At 44.7% G+C, this 14,768-nt stretch overlaps 1 protein-coding gene across 2 annotated transcripts; it reads right to left on the bottom strand.

Annotated features, from left to right (window-relative positions):
• Positions 1-6,030: 6,030 nt before the first annotated feature.
• CHCHD10 (coiled-coil-helix-coiled-coil-helix domain containing 10) lies at positions 6,031-13,150 on the bottom strand. Of its 2 annotated transcripts, none has more exons than XM_054996367.1 (4): positions 12,965-13,150; positions 10,560-10,779; positions 7,538-7,688; positions 6,031-6,304 (listed from the first exon to the last, which is right to left on the bottom strand). In XM_054996367.1, exons 1-4 carry the CDS (start codon positions 13,009-13,011, stop codon positions 6,285-6,287), a joined length of 438 nt encoding a protein of 145 aa, XP_054852342.1. In that variant the 5' UTR covers positions 13,012-13,150; the 3' UTR covers positions 6,031-6,284. The 2 variants fall into 2 exon arrangements, with proteins under 2 accessions (XP_054852342.1, XP_054852341.1); XM_054996366.1 differs by having other exon boundaries at positions 10,560-10,782; positions 12,965-13,143.
• Positions 13,151-14,768: the final 1,618 nt, after the last annotated feature.

The raw sequence follows: 14,768 nt of genomic DNA, 5'->3' as shown, positions 1-14,768 counted from the left end.
TTGAAGCTGCGATTTTGTGGATTCGGTGAATTTTTCGGTGGAATTTCTAGTGTGTGTGGTATTCAAGAATTGCCCTGAAGAAGCGGTCCGACGGAGCAATTGCGGCATTTCTCCGTCGGTCCGTTCCCATTGAGGCTGCGATTTTGTTGGTTCGGTGAATTTTTCTGTGGAATTTTTAGTGTGTGTGGTATTCAAGAATTGCCCTAAAGAAGCGTTGGCTTGTGAAACGGGGATGTATATGGTGCAGGCATGAACCCGTAGGCTCTTCGAACGGAGTTATTCTGCCTTTGATATTGGGAGAACCACCCACGTTTGAGCACTATAATTTATTTGTGGACTGAACCAATGTATGTATTTGTATAATCTGGTCCTGTGTGTTCTGTGCACATGATTATCAATCATCTCATGTAAATGATTTTGTAAATTGTGGAACTTTACACTTTGTATGTGATTCACAAAACTGACTAGATAAAACGTGCTTTTGTAATTTGGTATATAATTCTTCGCTGCCTTCCCTTTTGTTTTTTTGTTGCTTCTTGGCAACAAAGTCTGCCCCTATACTTGTTGTTTTAAATACATAAGGGCAAGACCAGTGAAAAAGAGGACTATCTTAATTTAGCAGAGTCAGATTACAGAGGAATAACAGCATCTGAAAGGGAGGCTTGCAGGAGCTGAAATCTTGCCTTTCTCTAGCAATCTTGTGGTTTTATCTTACTTACTTCATTTACACCCTTCTCCCCAATGCGGAGCCAAAACAGCCTATGTGGTTTGCCTCTCCTCAGTTTTAATCTTCACAACAATCCTATGGAGTAGGTTAGACTGAGAGCATGGGACTGGCTCAAACTCACTCAAGCAAGCTTCCATGGCAGAGCAAAGATTTGAATTCGGGGCTCTCCGCTACTAGTCTAACACTCTGGCCACTACCATCATACAGCTGCTAGACTGCAGTCTGGGAGACCTCGTCTCTATTCAGCACTTCACCATGGAAGCTTGTTGGATGACCTTGGGCCAGTCAGTGTCTTGGCCTAGGGAAAGCATTGCACGCCATCCTGACCTTCTTGGAAAAATGGGGCAGGGGGGTTAAATAAATAGCACAAGATCTCCATCTCAGCTAAAATATTTAATACAAGTCCAAGGTTTGATCTGGTGCATTTCCTTGCTTTCACTTGCGTATGTGACACTCCCTGATGCCCACAGAATTTCTGTTTCACTTCCACATTGGACTGTATCAATGTGTAACACGCTGCCATGCCATATAGCACAGTAATAATCTCCTTCATCGTCTGCCTGGACCTTGGCAATGGTTAGCGTCGCCCTATTGCCATAAGTATCTCCAGAGAATCTATCAGGAATGCCTGAGGCCCTTTGTCTGGACTCATATATTAGCAGCCGAGGAGGATTCCCTGATTTCTGTTGATACCAGGCTGGGTGGTTGCCACTGATAAACTCCACACCTTGCAAAGTACAAGTCATGCTTGTGGTCCCTCCTGGAGCCACCGATTCTTGGCTGTTGGTTTGAGTCAGTTGTGAGGCAACACTGCTGAAGCCTAGAACGAATGAGAGGGAAATCCACACAGTCACACATCACATTCCAATGGTTGCCATTTATAATACAGGAGAAGACTTCTGTGCCTTACTGTTTAAAGTAATTTCAGAAGGAATTTGTTCTTGTGTCATAAAACACAAGGAGATGCTGCCCCTATCAGAATCTTCTTGTTAAAAGTGGAGGAGTCTAAATGACCCCATTCTCTGAGAAACTGAGGCAAGTAAAGGAGAAATTACAGAAACAGAACTAAAGTTCTAGCCAGATGTGCCATTGATAACTCAGACTGGGAGCCTTTCCAGTAAAAGCTGTCCTAAGTTCTCACCCATGCAAGATGTGAGCAGGAGGAGAAGTAAACTGAAGGCCATGGCTGAGAATTTGGAGCAGATCAAGTTAACCTAACATTGTCATTTAAATTCTCATGGGGCTTAAGAAATGCCTCCCATATGCAAACCTCCATTTCCTGTATCCTTCTTGATCACTGAGCACTGACAGTGGCCAACTCTGTGTTTAGGAACCAAGGCCCTGAGCCTTGATCATCTGCAGTAGTGGCAGAAATCGGTGGATGACCCTTTTTTCCAGCAGAGCTGAAAGAGTTCCAGGCTATCTTTCCCCATAATCATGGGCTCAAAGCAGTTTACAATATACATTTTAATAAACAGGTAACAAATTTGCTGCATCTAAAACAACTTTAAAAGCCAAAATACACTATTTCAACAACAGAGTAAAAATCAGCCAGTGCACAGTGAGTAACCCAAGCATTTATCATGTGTGCACGTATGCGTGCACTATTGGAATGATCTCCGAGAACCTGCTGAAATGGACCAATACCATCTAGGCCTCCTACGGAAAGGGACTGAGAAGATGGGGTAGATGTTCAAACAGGGATTGGCAATACCCATTAGGAATGTGGGCCCCAGGCCAGGAATTGCTATGTAAAAACATCACAGCCCTCTTGTATCTTTATCTCAGGTGGGTGAACACCACTTCTCTCTCCAAAGATAGATTTGGACCTAGGACTGCTGGCTCTGGCCTGGGAAGTTTTGGGGAGATTTGAGCTCGGTGCCTGGGAGGACAGAGTTTAGGGAAAAGCTCAGTAAGGGTGGAATGCCATAAAGTCTGCCCTGCAAAGCTACCATTTCCTCCAGGGAAAACTGGTCTCTAGTCTAGAGATGAGTTGTAATTCTGGGAGAATTCCTGGACTTACCAGCATGTTAGTCACTGAACCTTGACCACTTGGGAGTCTCTCAGAAATTTAGTATACCAGGGACTGGTATGATATCATATTTAATCCAGAAAATTGCTCCACAATCTAAGAATGACTGTGGAAACCCAGATTTTTCAGACGAAATGTTTGTGCATACCACAGATGGAAAATACACTCAGGGCTCATTTTGAGGGGGAACATGCAAGAACGCAGTTCTGGCAGTTCCTCAAAGAGGTCACATGACAGGTGGCCCCGCCTGACAGCCATTTTGGGCCCATTTCGGCCTGCATTGGGGCCAAAATGGCCCAGATCAGGCCTCTGACAGGTGGTGGATTACTCTCCTTCTCAGCAGCAGCCCGATCCAACCATTTTGGACCCCTTTTTGGCCACTTTCGGCCCCTTTTTGCCATTTTGGGCCCAATTTCAGCTCTGAATGGCCAGGATTTGGTCCAAAACAGCCAGGATAAGTGATGTCAGGGGGTGTGGCTTATACAAATCAGTTATGGCAATGACACACTTCTGGTGATGTCAAGGGGTATGGCATATGCTAATAAGTTATGCTAATAAGACCCTCCAGCTCTTTTTCTACAAAATGACCCCTGCATACACTTGTTGCTCTATTCGCATAAAATGGCAACAGCATGTGCAACACATCAGGTTAGAGTGCCAAGAACATAATGATTGAAAGGGATTTCTGTTTACCATCTTCTCCCACCTCACAGGAAAGTTACCATTTAGTTATTTCTGCCTCTTTTTTCTGAGGTAAAACAGCAAATGAAGAAACATCGACACCTACTGGCCACTGAAGTTACTACATCATACAATTCTTCACCATTATTGGTAAAGCTTCCCCATACACAAGTACTGGTGCCCCTTGTATGGCCTGAATTTTTATCCTGTTCTATGCATATGCATACATACATTCAACCCTCTCTGTAGCTAGGGTATATGTACATACATTAAACATCTGACAAAAAGGACTTGGGACCCCCATAAGAGTCCTGAAGGCACCTAGGATTTGCACACCAAGTCAGCAGATTCTATGTTGTTGAATGTTTATGGAGTCAAGAATGCTACTATCTGAGTAGCAACTTTTTTTTTTAAAGTATCATTTAGGAAGCAAAAGTAGGAGTAATGGAGAATTTCACCTTGCTATGCAGACATCTAAAAAACACAGCAGTCGACTTTGTTGCTGTAAGCTGACTGCCACGTAACCAAGAGATAAAACTGCGCATTCAAAACTGCCTTAGATCAAGTCCACCCCCAGGTCTATTTCACTCAGTATTTTTCATTTTTGCTTTCTGGAAGTGGCCAAACTTGGTTCTGGAAATAATGCACCACACTTCTTATATGTATCACAGACTCGGCGGCTTTTTGTAAAGCCAGAAGACACACCCAGTCATGGACTGTTTTCAGTTAGCATCAAATGAAAAGCACTGTACTCTAAACAGATCTGACAAGATCATTTGCAGTCTGTCCTCAGCCACAAGACCCATGGCAGGCCCAAGGGGTTCATAGAGGCCCACTGAATCTCAGAACTGGCCAGCAGGCCATGGCATGCACAAATGGAAAAGCACTTTGTCTCCAATTGCAGTGCCTTTTGCAGACCATCAGCATCAATGGCCCTGGGTAAATTATGTCAGCAACTAGCTAGCTGCATCCACCTTTAGTGCTCCAAACCACTCAGCAACTAATTGAACCAAGCTCCATGCACTTAACCTGACTCTGATGACCTTCAGCATATTACATAACCTGCTAAGGTCTAAAATAAGAAGCAAGCCACCTGAGTCACGCAAGCTGAGCAGATCACATTTCCTTCTTCGGCCTCCTTCCCTGTCTATAGGATATTAAGGATTTACAAGAGTCCTTGTTATTGAGTAATTCATTCTTCTTGGGTGATTTTAGAAATTATATCTCTATATATAGATATAGAAGACAACAGCCTGAAAAAAAGCACTGACTTTTTTAAAAACTTTTTGCTGAGTCACATAGGCAAACTCAATATACCTAGCTTCTTAACCCTATTTCTAGGACTGCTGCATGAGAACGTAGATCTCTCTTATGCTGTCTTCAGCAGAATACACGCCATGGTAACTGGATGTTCTATCTGGTGGAGTATAGCACTGTCTTGTGTACAAATAAAGAGGAAAAATCCTGCAGGGGGCAGCAAGCTCTAGTTAGACAGAACTGGGGGGAGGGTTGTACTTTTTTCTAAATGGGTTTTTCCTTGTCCGTCTGCAGAATGCAGCTTTTATTCTAGGTCTCTGCACGTGTTCTCCATCAATAAGGGAGACTTAGAGCCAATCACTGTCTCTCATCCTAACCTACATCACAAGGCTGCAGACTGGACAAATATATATATGTATAGATATACACACACAACCCAAAGATACTGGGAGGATTAATGTGTGTTACAGGAATCCACACAGGGCTTATAAAAATATCTGTGGGGTGGAGAGTGGAGAGAGAACTTTTTCTCCCTCTACTAAAATACTAGAGGGCGTCCAATGAAGCTGATGGTCAGTAGAGTCAAGACAAAAAAAAGGAAATATACTAGTGATTAAGATGTGGAATTCACTGCTAGAGGATGCAGTGAAAGGTATAAACCGCTTAAAAAGGGAATTAAATTCTTTGAAGACACATCTATCTAACAGCCAAAACAGACATGACGAGATACCTAGGTTCAACTCGTGTTCTCTTACCTCAAGGTTTGTCAGGAAGCGTAGGCATCCTTGCAGGCTAAAGTTTATGCAGCTCCGAGTCGCGCGGCTTCAGGTGGGGGCCAGGCTAGCGAGGGGGAAGATGCAGCGATGCCCTCGTCCAGCCCCCGCAGAGCGATGCCAGGCTGCATGGGGAGAGAAGGAAAGGTGCCCAGAGCATTGCTGCATCTCCCCCCACCCCCCGCTCACCTGGCCCCCACCTGAAGCCGCGCGGCTCAGAGCCGCAGAGCTCGCCGTCACTCTGTGGGGGCTGGGCAAGGGGTGGGTGGAGCAACAGTCCGTGCGATGAGGGTAAAGGCAGAGCACGCCAGGCTATGCTGCTCTGGGCCATGTGGCTTTGGGCAGGGGCCAGGCGAGTGAGGGGGGAGATGCTCTGGGCGCCTTTCCTCCTGGCTCTCCCAGGGCAGCCAGGCATCGCTCTGCAGGGGCCAGGCCCGAGGGGGGGGGGGGGCGGGGAGGATGAAACAAATGTGTAAGTCTTTTGGTCCATTAGTTACATCTTCCCCTTTTAAACATCCAGGATACTTTTTTAAAAAAAATGGAAACAAGAAACCAAGTGGTAGATTAAAATAAACCATCTTTTATTGCACATTTCTCTCGAACATGCCACGTCTCATAAGCGGCATTGTAAGAATTCAACCGGAATTCTTTTGACTTGCTAATTTACAACTGAGAACAACGCTAAAGAGATTTTGTGATCTGGTTGGATCCTTTCCCCTTCTCGTCTGCTGCTTGCTAGCCCTTCCAGTCCTTCTTGGGTTTCAATGGCTCTACTCCAGGATCTTATTTTGATGCGTTAGTGTGGGAAATGTCTTCACAGGAGAGAAGAAACACCTGAAAATAAGGGGAAATGACAGTCATTCCGTTGCAGCAGAGAACAGCTCATTCGCTGAGAACCAGGACTCAAAGGCTGACCAGATATGAAAATCCCCTTCAGCACTCTGGAGTTAGTATAAAGAAGTATTTCCCATATAAATTCTAGCACGCTGGTAGGAGGAAGGCTGCTCTGCTTCCCTAGTGCAGGGAAGTGGCGCATACATTCAACAAGAAACACTCAAACTGAGTCGGACTATTTGCCCATCTATTTCAATGCTACCTTCTCTGCCTGGCAGTAGTTTTCCAGGTCTCTGGCCAATCTCACCCGCTACCTTGTAAAATGGAGATGCTGGGGACCGAACTTCAGATTTGCTGCATGCAAAGCAGGCATTGAGCTGCCAAACCACAGCCCCACCCCCAAGCTATGACTCCTCTCCTAAATCCCCTTCCAATTTTTTCAGAACTACATGTCCAACTTAAAATTGCAGTGCAGGGATGGGAAGGTTACTTGGGAGTAACCGGTCACTCTCCAAGCAATTAAAATTAGCTCTCCGACCCTCCTCCAGCGTGGCTGTATTCAGTCCCTTATTCTTCCCTTTAAAGCCACCACAGTAATTTCTTTCTTGTTTGTGTAAACAAGGCAGCACATCACGCATGGACAGGAAAAGTGCATGATATCGATTCTTTTCCCCTTCCTCAAAGCTTCTATTTGCCACTTACAGGGAAAATAGAGTTAACTATATATTTTTTCTCTGCATGGCAAGTTACCTTTTGGAGAAGAAGTGGGGGATTGTTTTACAAAAACAGCAGAGGAAAGGTTTTCCCACTCAAGCACTGCAGACCTGCTCTGAATGCTGTAATTTTTGTGCAAGCCGCTACATTTTTGTGCAAGCTGCCACCAAGCTATCATTTTGAAACTGGTAGCTCCTAAGGTTCTTGGGAAAAAATTAAATAATTCCAAGAAAAAGTCTGCCTTCCCCTCTTGTAGTCTCCTTCCCTGCCCATAAGCCTCTCCTCTTTGAAAAAAACTCTGACTACCACAGTCAGAGATAGGCTGTATGGCTGCTGTGGCCATGCACGAAACAGCATTGACAATATGGCCAAATTTTCAAGGCTTCATCACCAGTGTGCAATTGCTGCTACTTTCAACAGGATTTGCTCAAAATACATTCTCTGTGCATCAAGCACAGCACATCACCCATAAACTTCAACCGAGGTGGGTCACAAAATGCTTCCTCCTACGGTGCTCACCGCTGTTGTATTTGCACTGCTTCAGGGCCTCACTAAAGCCCTCGCACAAGGTCAGGTCGCTCTGGTTGGTAGCACAATCCAGGAATTGCTTCATCTCGTAGTGGCATGGTCCATACTGGGATTGCTGATACGCCGGCTGCTGCCTGGGCTCCTAGAGGCACAGAACAAAAGAGCGCATCAGGCTCAGGATGTATTTGGACATCAAATGAGTGGAATCCAGCTGGCTTTTTTAATTCCCCTTCTTACTAAAACCACTCCCCCCCCCATGGCTTCTATCCACGCAGGTCCCATTATCCCCAGCATAGCCTTTTTGGTGATCAAAGGAAACGCTCTCTTGGCACTTTTTAACCAGTGCAAAAGCCGGTTGGGTCCAACCCAACATTTTAATATTCTTGACTTTTTCTCCCCTCTCAGGATGGCAATTATATTTCAGTCGTTAACTAAATGGTAGCCAGTTTCCGCAGTCAGCACAGTCTGTTGGCCCACTCTTTGGTTGGCCTGCTTAGGCAAAACTAGAGATTCCCCCCTCCCCACCGCTGTCCCAGCAGGACTGGGCCCCTGCAGCATTTGGAAAAGTAAAAATTCCAGGTTTCAAAATGGAACTGTGCCCCTGTGGCGGACTCTGGGCCATGGTATCATCTTGTTTGGCCCCAAGACAATACACCGGAGATACACAACCAGTCTCCCAACAGTTTAGTTAAAAAAAAAAAAGCAGCCAGTATCAAAAGAGGAATGTCCATATGCAAGATGGAGCTACTTAACCCTTTCCCCTCCCTCCTCATCACTCAAAACTGGCCTCCCACCCCTGTTTTTTCCCTTAATGAAGACATGACACTGGTGCCCCAGATCTTTTTCCTCGTGAGTGGAAAAGCAAAAGAGGAGAGCGCAATTTTGAGTGGAAAAACTGGCAGGAAGAGGAAAGATTAAATGGGCCCTTTCTCTCCTCACTGGTTCGCTCCTCCTAGTCACAGCTTCCAAAGCTGCTTTTCAAAGTAAAACAAAGCACAAGGAGACCATTTGTGAATGTATGAAAGAGGTGAAACAGATACAGACCAGTGAAAGAGGAACAGTTCAAAGCCAAGGCAGAAACAGAGGCAGACGGTCCTACTCACAAAAAAGATAGGGGGGAGGTAAAATCACCATCTTCTGATTCTTATGCTCTATCCTCTCATCTCTCCCCAACCTCCAGAGACATTCACAACATCAGTACCCACAATTCCACTGAGAGTCAATTAATTCTTTGGCATCGTACCTACACCTTCCTCCAGAGCACCCTTCGTGAGGGTGCTGAAAGGGGCAGGGCAGAAGAACACATGAAGCTGCCTTATTCTGAACCAGGACATTGGCCTATCCAAGTCCGTATTGTCTACCCACTGGCAGCAGCTCTCCAGGGTCTCAGGTAGAGGTCTTACATCACCACTCCCAGAGACTGAGCCTGGATATTTCTGCATGCAAACCAGATGCTCTGCCACTGAGCCACAGCTCTTCCACTGAGAACAATAACCAAGAAACGAGAAGGTGGACAAATAAGTCAATTTCTGTGAGGTTTGTATACAGGACAGCATAGCCTAAAAGGACCCAGGTGACTTGGTCGCCATCATATTTCTGCCACAGCACCTCATTCAGCCATTCCTTCTACAGTTGCAAGAACTGCTCATCCATTTCCGACTTCATACTCTGTTCAGCTAGTTGGAATCCTTGTGCTGTTACTCCTTTTCTTCATTTTTGTTTTGGATACGTGTGTGTTTGTTTCTCTGGAGTTAAACATCTAGTTTAATTACTAGATGTAATTCAGAATACAAAAGCCGCTGGTGAAATATTAAGTCTAATGGGGCAGAAACACTTCCACTGGCCACATGGCCAGGGCACATTAGCGCCACACTTGATAATAAATTCCAAACAGGCAGCAGTGTTTGTCTGTTGCAGCAAAACAAAAAGAAGATTCCTATAGTGCAATCCTAAATGGAGTTACACGCTTCTAGCCCACTGACTTCAACAAAAGTGTAAGTCGGCTAAGGACTACACTGTTAGAAGACTAACAGGTTTACTGTATCCTACGTTTTTAGGGACTAGAACTCACTTCATCAGATGCAGGACGCAATCCACAAAAGCTGACAGAACAATAGAATGTGAATCTTTAAGAGCCACAAGACTCTTTTCTGATTAGTCTTGACGATAGATTTTTAAGGAAGATGCACCATGCCTTCCGCTCAGGATAGAGCTTTGAAGGCGAACATCTTGTAACAAAGTATTTAACAACACCCTATTGGGCTAATCTTGAGAAGAGACCCGGCTTAAAACCAACACCAAATCATGCCGTGTCAACTTCTACTTTTATATGATGCAATAAGCAGAGTTCATTGCAGAACTTGGCTGTCAACAAGTACAGAAGACTGGGAAAAGAAAGCCAAGCTCCTGCCATCTGTTAAGTGACTCATTAAGTGCAGGGAGAGGCCACTGCTCAGTGGGAGGGCATCTGCTTTGCATGCAGAAGGTCACAGGTTCTGTTCCTGGTGTCTTCAGCTGAAAAGAATCTCAAGCAGCAAGTGCTGATAAAGACCTTTCATCGACCCAAGACCCAAAAGGAGACTGTCCATCAAAAGAATAATAATGAGATAGATGGACCAACAGAAAGAAGCTCCAAAAGTTACTCTGCTACTGAACTTCACGGCTACTGCCTCTGAATACAGTTGCTCCCTTAAGTCCCACAGCTAGTAGCCATTGAAGGACCTATCTCCCTTGAAGCTATCTAATCCCCTTTTGAAGCCTGGGATGTTTACAGACTGCTCAATCTTTTCCCAGCCAGTTATTTTCCATTTAATATCATGCTTCCTTCACTGCTTTCCCCCATGTAGACAGGGGAGGAGAGATAAAAGGGCCACTCCCATCTACTGCTTTCAAACAAGGAACCAAACTGACCAGCAGAAACTCACACTACATGTGCTCCAAAGGCTAGCAGTCATTTTCATCAGCCCCACCACCCATCCAGCCACTTACAATTTGCCAAGGATTCCACTCTCACCTGGACAGTACTGGCTGGTTTCGCTGGCTCCGAGCTGCTACCTCCACTGAATGCCCCGGTGAGAGCGCCGCCAACCACGTGGCCCACGGCAGAGCCAACAGCCACTCCCGCTGCAGTGGTGGCCATCTGGGCCATCAACCCAGGCTGCTGCGGCTGAGCTGGGGCTGCCACGGCTGAAGGTGGAGGGTGGGCTGGGGGGTGGGCATGAGATGGTGCTGGGCTGCTAAAAATAAGAGAAGCAGAACAGGTGAGTGTTTCCATCAGTGCAATACTTCAAACTCTTTGACACCAAAGATTTGTATTTAGGGGAGATCAGCTGCTTTCCAGTACTAAAACTCTCCTTGTTGAAAACATAAAAGAGCTGATGAAACACATTTTGATCGTCAGTGTAAATACCCAGTGTAAATACAGGAGGGCAACACTTAGCTCTGGAGTTACTGGTTGGTTGATTACTTCCCCAATATGTAAATGAATTTAGGTCCAGTTCTTGGTTTGCACTTCCACTATGTATAGAAGAAAGAGCTTGTGTGCCCTAAGAAAGCTAATTATTAGGTGGAAAGTGTTATCAACAACAAAATGTGGTCCATCAACATCACAAGCCACCTACAGATATTTAAATGAATGCAACGCTTCAGAAATGCAGGCTCAACACACTTAGTATAAAGTAACCATAAGCAGAATCATTACCCCAAAATTCAGCTAAAGTTAGGCCTGGTCTACAGATGCAGGATAATGAGGTGGCAGAGTACTTGAACAGTAGAATGGAATACATCACTTTAGACTGGTGGATTCCATCTTTGAACGCACAAAGAGTTTTCATCCAAAAAGAGAGCTAGCAGAGCAGGGGAAATGTTCTAACACTGCTTGCTTGATGTGCTGCCCTTTTATCTGCAGGGAATTTTTAAACATTCAAAACTGTGATACTCTACTTTCAGCCCATTGTACCACCCCGTTTTCCTGCATGTGTGAACCAGATCTTAGTGTTACAAAGTCCTACTGAATGCAATGTGATTTAAGTGGTTCAGCTATGATATTCTATTCCATCTTTTCACCAGGGAACTAGGGACAACATGTGTGGTTCTCCTTTCCTCCATTACAATATTCTTTAGAATTAGAGCTACCAACCTTCAGATAGTGGCTGGAAATCTCCCAGAATTACCAGACCTGAAGCTTGCAACACTATGGAGTCAGATTGTTATGCTGAAAGACTGTCACTGGCTCAAGGTCACCCCATGAATGTCATGCCTAAGTGGGAATTTGAATCTCGCCCAACTTTAACCACTACACCACAACTAGACTCATTCACAACTACCTTTAGATGGACGAAAGCCTTCTGTGGTTGGCCAGCAGTGCCGACCGTAAACATGGCCTTTGATCTACTTACAACCAATCACAGACCAGAGTTCTATTTCTTTCAAAACACCCTAAACCAAAAGGCTGGCCTAACAGGACAATTGACCGCCCCCCACCCCACCCCCAGGGTCATCTTGAGATGCCCAGTTCTCTTTGCCACAAGTGGCTATATCTGTAAAGTGTATTCATACTCATATCTGGTTGTTCATTTCAGATTTCAGAGGAAACATCTGTATGCTTTGGGAAAATATGGTGCCCAGTTGGGAGAAGGGAGCTTTATGCACTGCCATTTGCAATAAAACCACAGTACTAATCACTCACTGTCCTTGGCTACCTGATGAGAGGAGAACTGTGAAAATATGGACAAAGGATGCCTGAAAACTTCAGAGTGCCCAAAGAATCAATTAAAAAACAAGACTTTATAATACATATTTTTTTAAAAAAAATTATTAGCAGATCACGATTTTTAAAAGACTGCCAGATAAACCTAACATTTTAAGTTTTCCAAGAGAGCTCATTAAGCAGAAACAAAACTTGAATTTTATTTTTAGGTAGGTTTTGTTTTTCTTAAATGCAACAGATCCATCCACCTTCCTAACTCCTCTAATCCAATGAATAAAAACAACCCTGGGGGTCTTCCACAACCCACACCCAACAACTGAATCTACCACTTCCACGATGCAGAGAAAACGATACAAGAATTGAACGGTCAAGAACCTCCCCTGGCTTCATCCTTCGTCAACGCTAGAGTTTAGCTTACTGAAATAGGAAACCAGATGAAGACTGCGCTCCTGAGCATGTACAGAGAGCCCTTTCTTCTTTTCCTCCTTGTTAGCGCCAACCCCCTCCATATCCAGGAGGGGATCTTCACAAGAAAGGAAAGAAACCTCCAGCACGGAATAAGATCCTTGCTATTTACAAAGAACCTTAAACGGAAAGCTCCGTAAAGGTGTGCGCCCGGGGGGGGGGGGGGGGGCTTCTTTTACAAGCAACGCACTTTTCAAAGAAAGGAGAATTTTGCCAATCTAGCTCTTTTCCTGCTTGGTTCCTACCTGGCCGCGGGCGACCGAGACCCCACACTCCTGCTCCCCCGGGGCATCTTGAGCCTTGAGCGTCTTGCACCTGCTCCGCTCCGATGGCGCCTTTGCAAATCGCGTCCGAGTCTCCTTGAACTCGCTGCTTGCGCAGCCGGTTTCAACGAGGACACCCACGTGGCCCGAAGGTTATGTCTCCAAGCGGTCGCGAACGTTGCTTCTACGCAGGCGCAGGAGCAGCAAAAGAAGTCCTTGCCCATACATAGGTTGAAGACGCCGTTTCCGTGAACGCAGGCGCAGTAACAGTAAACGAAGTTCTTGCCCATAGGCTGGAGGCACGGTTTCCGTCTGAGCAGACGCAACCAGCTCTAATCTTTTCCTTTTGATTTCTTTTGTCCTTCCAGAGCTTTCCAGAAACTGCATGGGTGACAAGGACAAAGGGCATAAATACTAGCTAGGCGGTTCTATTTCTGGCTGATGGGATTTCTGGATTATTTTGGAAACGTTGGTGGAAGCTTTCAGACCTGCTCATAGGAAATCATGCAAGAATGTATTAATATGCCAGGCTTAGAATTGCTTATGCTGTGTTTCAGCATTTCTTCATCTCTGTATTGGATTTTCGCTAGTTTTAAATCTTTGCGTTTATACACTGTTACAATATTTATTCAATGACTTTGAAATTGACCGTATTGAATCATATTATAATCCTCGAGTCCCAGTGGGAAAGGCAGACTATAAAGTAAATTAAAAAATAAAATTCATTTACTGTGTATTTCCTCTGTTCCCCCACGTATACAAAATACTTACTTTTATTAATCTTTCACATTCGTATCTTCATTGTGTGGAGGGGGGAAGGTAAACTTTTTGCCTGTGTTAAAAACTGGCTTGAGAGAAACCAGTTTTCACAATTTCCCCTGCAGTCCCCTGCAATTGTCCCCTGCACAATTTCCCCTGCAGTCCCCTGGTTGTGTTTTGATGGCTCCTGTTCTACTTTATTTAACTGGCCACTTGTTTTAAATAATATGATTGTATGCATAAGCATACATTAAACACCTTTAAATAATTAACTAATTAATATTTAAACAAACTAGACCTGTTGCCCTCAAAAACACACACACCAAGGGAGCAAGATTCGGGTCCAGTAGCACCTTGAAGACCAACTAGATTTCCAGGGTATAATTTTGTTGGTCTTAAAGGTACTGCTAGACCCGAATCTTGCTCTTCTACTGCTGTCCAACATGGTTATGAGACTTCGAGAGTAATCCTAAGCAAGTATACCCAGAAGTAAATCCCATGTTATCCAAGTTCCAAGAAAGTGTCCTGAAGATTGTAGCCCAAGTTTAAAGAAACACAAGATCACATCCCCACTCAGCCATGAAGCCATTTGGGCCAGTCATTTTCTTTCCTATCCAAGATTTGCCTCCGTTCACAGCAAATTTTTCATTAGCACCCTCACTGATCAGGGCTGAAGACATTCTGAAAAACAATTCCTATGGCTTCGACAATAGCAGATGATTAAAGGGGATATGAAAGCTACACTTTATGTAAGGGATGTATTCCTCTTAATAATTTTACATTTCATTTACAATAGAAATACAGTCAGTCAAGAAACTTCTAGAAGTTTCTGTCCGTTAGGAAGAATGGCTATTTCAATGTGAGGTCTTTCCTTCTGCAATACCCGTGGGTATTTACTTAATTTAGACCCCACCTTTCTCAGCAGGGACCCACAACAGGTCACATCATTCTCCTCTCCTCAGTTATATCCTCACAAGAATCCTGAGGCAAGTTGAGTGTGTGTGACTGGCCCAAAGTCACTCAGTGA

Source organism: Eublepharis macularius, chromosome 13, assembly GCF_028583425.1.
Source record: "Eublepharis macularius isolate TG4126 chromosome 13, MPM_Emac_v1.0, whole genome shotgun sequence".
In the NCBI taxonomy this organism is placed as follows: Eukaryota; Metazoa; Chordata; class Lepidosauria; order Squamata; family Eublepharidae; genus Eublepharis; species Eublepharis macularius.
This window is presented reverse-complemented; position numbering and strand designations above follow the sequence as displayed.